The 8,972-nt window shown below is 49.1% G+C and overlaps 2 protein-coding genes across 2 annotated transcripts; both read right to left on the bottom strand.

Annotated features, from left to right (window-relative positions):
- Positions 1-808: 808 nt before the first annotated feature.
- Positions 809-3,112, bottom strand: LOC115310213. The gene has a single exon (XM_029968517.2). The coding sequence runs from the start codon at positions 3,110-3,112 to the stop codon at positions 809-811; it is 2,304 nt and encodes a 767-aa protein (XP_029824377.2).
- Positions 3,113-4,659: 1,547 nt separating this feature from the next.
- On the bottom strand, positions 4,660-5,202 carry LOC115325255 (the record flags this gene model as incomplete). Its single annotated transcript, XM_040222115.1, has 1 exon — positions 4,660-5,202. A coding segment is annotated over one exon (543 nt), but the record flags the coding sequence as incomplete, so codon positions are not given.
- Between the last annotated feature and the right edge of the window lie 3,770 nt (positions 5,203-8,972).

Genomic DNA, 8,972 nt, shown 5'->3' with positions numbered 1-8,972 from the left:
CAACTGTAACTTTTCTGCTTTACATGTAAATAAAGTATATTTTCAAAAATAATATTCGAGTCGAAGGACAAATCTTCCCCATACCTATCAAGTTTCGCAATGAACAGTTTGAAACCCGTTACTCACAAAAAGCAAGCACTAAATATCAGATGTTTTACTATGACAATTTTACTGATCTTTTTAACGGTGGCCGCTAAGCTTCAATGGTAAGAGAGCTTCAAAAGCACGTTCGGAGAAGGAATATTGCCGCGCGCAAAGCTAGCCAAGTAGGCAGTGTGGCCGTGGCCCAACGTTTATCATACTTGACTACCATACGAAGAGTCAGGGTTTTATTCCCGGGAGATACGCTTTTGTTTACATATTGCCGCGCGCGCAGCTGGCCAAGTATGCAGCGCTGTGTGGCCTAACGGTAATCGCGCTTCCCTTCCACGCAGAAGGCCAGGGTTCAAATCGTGGCCGCGGCTACACATTTTTGTTGACGCTGTAATGTGATGTTCTGGTGAATTCGAGAACCGTCTTGCTGATTCGAGGTTAGAATGTTCTACGCGCCGAACCTTCTACCAGGGTTCGTACGGGATTCAAAGAAAGATATTCAAGGATATTCAAGGAATTTCGAGGCCCTGTGGGAGTATTTTCAAGGACCTAACTCGGTGCCACACATGACAGATTTCAATAAAGCACTCATGTCAAAAGATCGTAGGTATCATTTTTATTGCACTAAACAAAAAGAAAAAAATATTTCTTGCAAACTTGTTTGCATTGCACTAAGCCAAAATAAATATTGTTTGCAAAACCACTTGTGGTAACTTCAGGGAAGCTCCTGCAGCTTTTCCTGTATTTGTTGGCTGATGCTAAGCAGCTCCTCGCCCTTGCTTTTTGCAGTTTTCCTAAGACTATTTGATTTTACAATGTATGTGAGGTCATTTGCTTTTTCTGCTTTTTCTGCATAGGCATCTGCTGAGGCTGTGAGATCAGCTATAGTTGCTTCAAGTTTCCTCTTTCTTGCTTTCATGGTGTCTATCTCTTCATCAATGCAGCGCTTTTTTGCCTGCTTCACATCTTCACGCTGCTTCTTTTTTTCTGCTTCCAAATATGCACTGTACTGCTGTCTCGCAGCTGACACAGCAGTCCTCAGTTCTTTCGTAAGTGGGATGTTGAGGACACCACCTGCCTTTTCCACTGCATCACACACAATCCGTTGAGAGACGTAGGAAAGGTCCTTCAGATTCTCTACCGAAAGCTGGCGGTTTACACTAAACCCTCGCTCCACAGTTGCCTGTCCATGGCTTAGGACAGGCAAGAGTTTAACTACTTTCCAGAGCTCTGTATACGATGGATTAAACTTCATGAGCTCAGAGAAATACTCATCTATCCTGTTCACGCTCTTTTCAAAGAGTCGCAGGTGATGTTTCTGTTCCTGCAAGAACTCGGTGTACTGTGCCAGTACCGTGTCTCGTTGGTGATCAGTCATCCTCCCTGCGGTGATGAGGACGTCCAACACTTTTCTAAAACCAGGAAGGCACTCATCTGGCCTTGAACACATCTGTCGTGGGTCCAATGAGGAGAGGCCGCTAACCACTGGGAATTTCAAGGGGCTTCTCTCTAGGACTTTCTTTGCCACGGCGATCAGGAACTGTTTACATTCCATCCGGAACTGAAACACGTCCTTCAAACTGGCTTTGGTTTTCTTGACGATCTGCTCAGCTGTATGGCCTACATCAACCTTTTCAATTGGAGTATGATTGTCCGGGTTCTCAATGTCCACCCTCAGGAGGCCGGTGAGTCCTTTTGATGCTGACAAGACTGAGCACTTCAGAAACCTTGTTAGCAGTTTCCGGACAACAGTTTCCAAATCTCTTGCAAGGAAGAAGACCATCGGTCTATCTGTTTGATACTCTGTTAGGAATGGCTTGAGTGCCATGGCAACACCCAGTGCAAAGTTGAGCTTTGCCGGCACCAAAGAGTCGCTGCAGAACTCAACCAAGTTCTGAAAAGATCCACATTTTGGCAGGTTTACTTCTTTGCTTCTTGCAGCCTCAACAAACTTTTTGATGTCGCACCACAACAACAAGGCTCTCTCAATTACCGCGACGTTCTCTACCCAGCGGTGAGGAACAAACTTTAGGGGAGATGTTTCCTGCCCAGTGACTGTTGTAAAGTCTTCCCTCCTTGCTGGAGAGCTCTCAAACAGTGCGCTCAGACTAGACAGTAAGCAATCTAATCCCCACCTACTTGATGCAACGCCTGCCCTGTAGGCGTTGTGCATTGTGTGGAGGCCACAGGTGCCAATGTCCACACACAGAACTTGGTACGCTTCTTGCAGGTGCACTTGGAAGTTCTTAAAGAACTTCAAGTTGACATTGGGACCATCCACCGATATCTGAAGGATCTTCTCAAGAGGCAAAGGTTCGAGTGCGCTCAACAGCTTTTCTTGTATGTCCTCGGCCGTGGAGTGCCCCATAAACACCAAGTTGTAGTACCTTGTTGTCACCTTGTGAGACGAGTCCCAACACCTTACGTGCACATCCATTTGTTTGCGATGCAAATAGTCGTTTGAAGACTCGTCAAAAAGCACCACGTAGTGCTCACACTGGTCGATTTCCCGCTGCAAGGCCGTTAGAAAGAAAGGTCTCAGTCCATGGCACGTCACATAGGCGCATTTCTTTTCTCCGCAAGAAAACGCTTTTGCCACCTCACTGTCTGGGAACATGTGTTGGAACAACTTGCCCGATTGTGATGATGAGCGGTAAGAACAGTAGGATGTGACGACCTTCAGAATCCACAACACTTCGGCGTTTGTCACCAACTCGTGCGTCTTGCAAGCAGCGTTTATGTTTGGCAACTGCGGTGGAGGCGGGACAGCGGATCGTTCACACGTGCCCGGAGCCAGGTAATTGTGCACCAAGCTGTTGGCTGCGATCTTCATGATGCCGGTATGTTTAGCGCTCTTTATATGGCTCTTCAATGCCGATTCGCCCATTGCGGCGACATCGAAAGTTTTTCCGCACGGCTTGCATCTTGCACGATGCTGATTTGTCGTATCTGGCGCCACCCAGTCCTTATATTCATCACTGCACAGCCACGCACCTTGAAACTTGCTTTTGCCGGGCATTTTGCAACGACCGACGACAAAACATGAGGCCAATGGCGGAAACAGTGCCCGGATGAGATTGGATTCGGTCTGCTCCAATGTGGCCAACCATCCAATGAATATCGGCTAAATCTAAACAAATAGAGATAACTTAGACCAAAACGAAACAAAAACGATAAGCATAATAAAAATAAACAATACATACCCGAATTTGTTTTAATAGATAGCCATTCACAGATTTTCAAGGTCTAGCCAAAAAAATCAAGGGCTTTCAAGGGCCCTGCAAACCAAATTTTCAAATTCAAGGGTTTTCAAGGTCTAGCAAAAAATCCAGGACTTTCAAGGGCCTTGAAAACCCAATTTTTAAATTCAAGGGTTTTCAAGGGTTTCCAGGACCTGTGCGCACCCTACGCCGAACGATCCAGAAACCCACGAGGGTACATAAGGGATTCCGCCAGGCGAGCGGAGTCAGTTTTTCGCTTCAGCGTTCGATTATGCTGCTTCGCCGCCTTCGGCGCCCGCGACGCTCTGTCGTTATCTTTCTTTCTCCTTTGATTTTAGGGCACAAGTTCGCCCCATTAAACGTTCAGTTTACTCAGTCCTTCCCCGCCTCGTCACTTGTCATCCGTGACAATATCCTTCTAGTTTAATGTTCTGGTGAATTCGAGAACTCTTTTGCTTGTTCGAGGTGCGAATGTTCTAGTTGCCGCATCTTCTAGGTCGATTGTTCCAGAAGCCACCGCGTGTACAAAAGGGGCTCCGCGTGGCGACCTGCGTCAGTCTCGGCCCAGCGTTCGACTCTGCTGTTACGCCGACTTCAAGGCCGGCGGCGCTCTTCTGTTATCTTCTGTTTACTTTTTTTTTATTCTTGGGCACAAGTTCGTCCCATTAAACGCTTCGGTTTCCTCCAGTTATTCTTTGTTTCCTCGCCTGTTCCTTCGTGACAATATTCCTTGGACGTTGAAACACGTAATTGTATTTTATCCGATAAAAATTCACGACTGTCAGGTACAGGCTTTGCAATCAGCCTGATTTTAGGGACATTTCTTTATATCGAGTTAATATATTTATGCTAATTTTTTATCACTTTGAATTTGGGACACGTGGTGAAGAAGGGTGATCTAGAATTCGGATACAACTTCGTAAACGTGGAGGAAAGTAATATGAATGTATGGACACGTAATTTTATTGAATTCGGTAAAAACTTGTGACTGTCTAGACCAGGCTTTGCAATCAGCCTATGGTGAAGATCGTGAAGATAGTGAAGATCGATGGAGTGTAATATATTTAAAGTCAATCTCGCAATTCGAATTTGGGAGACGTGGCAAAGAAAGGTGTTGTGTGTCGGCCAGAAGCGAGGAACAAGCAGGTTTCCAAAGGTGAAAGGACAGGTTTATTCCATCATGCTCATGGATGGGGGGTAACTGAGCAAAAGAAGGCGGTAGCCAGCGGAGCACCGCTTTTTATAATTTAGTGGCGCATGCGCCGTACTACGATATTCTGTTATCGGCGGCGCGCGCCCAGACATGACATTTCCTCCCTCTTTATTTGAACACGCTCAAAAAAGGTTAAGATCCGGCTTGAAATCTTTCGGGAGCTTTCCGGGTTCTTGCCGGATACCGTCGGGCAGCAGGCGCTTGTGCTGCTTCGGCTGGGACAGTTCCGCCAGTAGATGACGAGGACGATGGTTGGGGTGCGTTGTCGCTCGGTTGAACCAACAAGAACTCTGTGCCTTCCTGGTCAGCGTCCTCGTCGGCAAGGCTTGGAGTTCTTAGCAGCTGGTCCTTGTGCCGACGCCAGGTGAAGCTGCCTCTGGAGGTGGTGGCGCGTACTTGGTAGGGAACAGGGCCATGCTGCGCAAGAATCACTCCAGGCACCCACTTGGGTTTGCCACAGTAGTTACGGATGAGCACATGATCACCAACGGCAAAGTCACGATCGTGCCCACGCCGGCTTGCAGTCTGCATGAACTGTTTTCGGGCTACCCTTTCCCCCACAGAAGGCTTTACAACGTTTAGGCGACTGCGCAAACGTCGCCCCAAAAACAAATTGGCGGGTGACTCGTTCGTTGTGGCGTGAGCCGTGTTGCGGTAGCTCTGCAGAAACATCTGCAACTTCATAAGCAAAGGCGCACTCTGCTTTGTTTTACGGAGGGCGTTCTTGAGGGTCTGTACAAAGCGTTCGGCTGAACCATTTGAACTTGGATGGTAGGCAGCTGTCAGGACGTGACGGGAGCCAATTTCCTGTGTGAACTGTTTAAACTCCCGTGACGTGAACTGAGTACCATTGTCTGACACGATAGTTTCAGGGTTGCCAAAACGAGAGAAAAGTTCTCTCAAAGTGTTAACCGTGCTCTCCGTCGTGGTTGAGCGCATCATGAATACTTCTGGCCACTTGGAGTGGGCATCTGCCACAACAAGGAACATAGACTGAAGAAAAGGTCCAGCAAAGTCTATGTGAACACGTTGCCACGGCGTTGTGGGCCATGATCACGGATGGAGGGGTGCCTTGGCAGGCGCACTACGTTGCTCTTGACAACTTACGCAGTTTTTTACGCTGCGCTCCAGGTCCGCCTCGATGCCCGGCCACCAAACGTAACTGCGCGCGAGCTCCTTGCTGCGCACAATACCCGGATGGCCCTCGTGAAGTTCATCCAGCAGCAGGGATTGCAGTTTCCCTGGGACGACAACTCGCATTCCGTGCATGATGCAGCCCTGATGAATGGTCAACTCGTTGCGTCTGTCGAAGAAAGGCTTTAGTTTCTCGTCAGAGACAGACGCGGGCCAGCCTGCGCTTGTGAATTCTTTCACTTGGCACAAAACTGGATCTCGCGCTGTTGCACGTGCTATATCACTGTTAGATACCGGCAGTGATTGCAGTCGCAATGAGTAGAATGATTCCTCGTTTTCTTTAGTCTTGTTTCCAACAGTCGGTAGTGGAAGACGCGAGCAAAAATCTGCTTCGGCATTCTCGCTTGATCTCTTGAAGATAAGATCGTAGGTGTAGGCCGACAATGTGACTGTCCAACGCTGCAATCGCGCAGCGGCAATGGTTGGAATTCCAGTTTACAAACCTAAAATGGTCTGGAGTGGTTTGTGGTCTGTGACCAAAGTGAAGAGCCGACCATAAAGATACGAGTGGAATTTCTTAAGTCCAAAAATAATGGCTAGTGCCTCTTTTTCGAGCTGACTGTACCCTTTTTCAGCGTTCGATAGCGTACGCAAAGCGTAAGCGATGGGTTTAGCGCTGCCATCTGCGTAAACGTGAAAAATTACAGCACCTACCCCGTACTGAGAAGCGTCACACGCTAACTTTGGCGGTTTGTCGGGGTCGTAGTGTGCCAAGGTGGGAGGCGACGCCAGCTCGGCCTTGATGGTGTTGAAGGCTTCCTGGCAAAGCTGGTCCCAACACCATGGCTCGTCCTTGCGCAGCGATCTGTAAAACGGTTGGGCTGTCGTTGCAAGACGGGGCACGAACTTGGCGTAGTAATTGACGACACCCAAAAAAGACTGGAGCTGCTGCTTTGTTTTGGGCTCGGGAGCCTGGAGCACCGCCTCCACCTTGTCAGACGACGTCGAGATGCCGTCAGCGCTGATCCTGTGACCTAGATAGCGAAGCTCAGGCTGAAAAAACAAACATTTTTCTTTCTTGACTCGAACTCCTCGTTCAAGCAGACGCTTCAACACTGCTTCAAGGTTGGCCATGTGTTCTTCCGTAGCCTTGCCCGTGACTAAAATGTCATATAGATAACAACAAACGCCGCTCAAGCCTTTCAGCATGGTGTCCATTATTCTTTGAAAAATTCCGGGCGCTGACGAGATTCCAAAAGGAAGTCTGTTTACAATGAACAGCCCCTTGTGCGTGTTCAGCGTGAAGTAGCGTTTTGGCGACTCGGGCATCACCACCTGCTGATAAGCTCGGTTAAGATTTATCTTCGAAAAGAGTTCGCCTCCTGATAGAGCCGCGAATAGACCATCAACCTTTGGAAGTGGATAACGGTCAATATCAAGACACGGGTTGACAGTGGTCTTATAATCGCCGCAAAGACGAATGCCCCCGTCCTTTTTGATAATCGGCACGACAGGCGTGGCGTATTCTGCTGTAGTCACCGGAGTGATAATGCCCATATTTTCCATTTTCGACAACTCCACCTCAACAGCGTTTGCAACGCGAACGGAACGTTTCTCGCTTTTAGAAATTTCGGTTTCTCGTTCGGTTTGAAGAAAAGTTCTGCTCGTTCTTCAGTTATAGTTCCGAGCTCATCGTTGAACAATGGCTCGTACTTTGACAGCAAAGAGTCAAGCTTCTGTTTTTTACGTTTAGAAGCAAAAACGTCTGACCTTGAGAGGTGATTCAGCTCCCAGATCTTGTTCCAGTCGAGTTGTATCGCTCGAAGCCACTCCCGGCCCAGTAGTGGCGGCCCGGCTCCATCGACGACGTACAGTGTCAGCTGTACTGACGCCTCGCCATGTTGCACATTGACTGTCGCAACGCCTTGAAGTCGAACCAGGGCTCCCGTGTAGGTGCGAAGCCTGACTACAGTTGGCGTCAGTTTCACAGACGGAAAAGACTGGTGAAACTGTTCAGCAGACATTACAGTTACCGCTGCTCCTGTGTCTAGTTCCATTTCAACCGCAGATTCGTTGATCACCATCTGCACCGTCACTGGTGTAAGGCTGGGCGAAGACACGCCGTGTACGACGGAGAGTCTTCCTTCAACTTCCAGCGTTTTTACCCTTTTTCCTGGCGGACGTTTCTTGCCCCCTACGTCAGTCCCGCTTCGGCAAACCCTTTGGATGTGACCTCTCTTGCCGCACTTGTGGCATACGCTCTGCCGATGAGGGCACTCTTGACTGCGGTGCCGTGACGACCCGCAGCGATAGCAGCTGTCCCTCTGCTGCTCATTTCCTGCTTGCACCTTGTGCACGTCGGTGACGCTTGAGTTGCCGACGCGAGCCTCAGCCGCGCTTTGCTTCGCAGCTTCCATGGCTTGGGCGCGTTCCACCGCTTTCTGGAACGTTAGCTTGCTGTCTTCCGTGAACAGCACGCGCTGTATGTCTTCCCTTAATAATCCGCACATGAAGCGGTCGCGGAGTGACTCGTCCAAAACGCTTCCATAGTGGCACGTTTGCGACAGTTTTCAAAGTTCGGCGACGTACTCGGAAATGGACTCGCCTTCATGTTGCGCTCTCCGGTGAAACTTGGCTCGCTCACCGATGATTGACGGCTTGGGTGACAGGTGGTCGCCGAGGGTTTTCTTGAGGTACTCGAAGCTCTTCGTTGAAGGCAGCTCCGGAGCAGTCAGGGACTTCAGTAGCGCGTAGGTCTTCGGACCGATGATGCTGAGGAAGGCGTGAACTTTGTCGCTTTCTGGAACTCCGTTGACGATCAGGAACCACGTTAACCTTTCGTCGTAAGAAGCCCAGTCGCTGGAAGACTCGTCGAACGGTTCCAGATAACCTATTCGACCGGCGAAGTGCGTCCTGGCTTCTTCGCTCATGATGGCTGTCGATGCTACGCCCGCCTCTGCGGAAACACCTGCTTTTCTCGGCCGACGGTCCTTATCCTAACCTCGTCGCCAGTTGTTGTGTGTCGGCCAGAAGCGAGGAACAAGCAGGTTTCCAAAGGTGAAAGGACAGGTTTATTCCACCATGCTCATGGATGGGGGGTAACTGAGCAAAAGAAGGCGGTAGCCAGCGGAGCACCGCTTTTTATCATTTAGTGGCGCATACGCCGCACTACGATATTCTGTTATCGGCGGCGCGCGCCCAGACATGACAAAAGGAAAGCAATTATTTTGAGACAACTTTCTAAACTTGGATGATTGCAATATTCCGTACTACATCAAATATGCATCTCAAATGATTTCGATTTGGCACAA

Source organism: Ixodes scapularis, unplaced genomic scaffold (genome assembly GCF_016920785.2).
Source record: "Ixodes scapularis isolate PalLabHiFi unplaced genomic scaffold, ASM1692078v2 PGA_scaffold3__209_contigs__length_174095766, whole genome shotgun sequence".
Classification (NCBI taxonomy): Eukaryota; Metazoa; Arthropoda; class Arachnida; order Ixodida; family Ixodidae; genus Ixodes; species Ixodes scapularis.
Note: the sequence above shows the minus strand (reverse complement) of the source record. Positions and strands in the feature narration are given on the sequence as shown.

Bases quoted from the DNA above. Each gene is read 5' to 3' on its own strand.
- LOC115310213 (XM_029968517.2), bottom strand. From the start codon at position 3,112: ATGCCCGGCAAAAGCAAGTTTCAAGGTGCGTGGCTGTGCAGTGATGAA.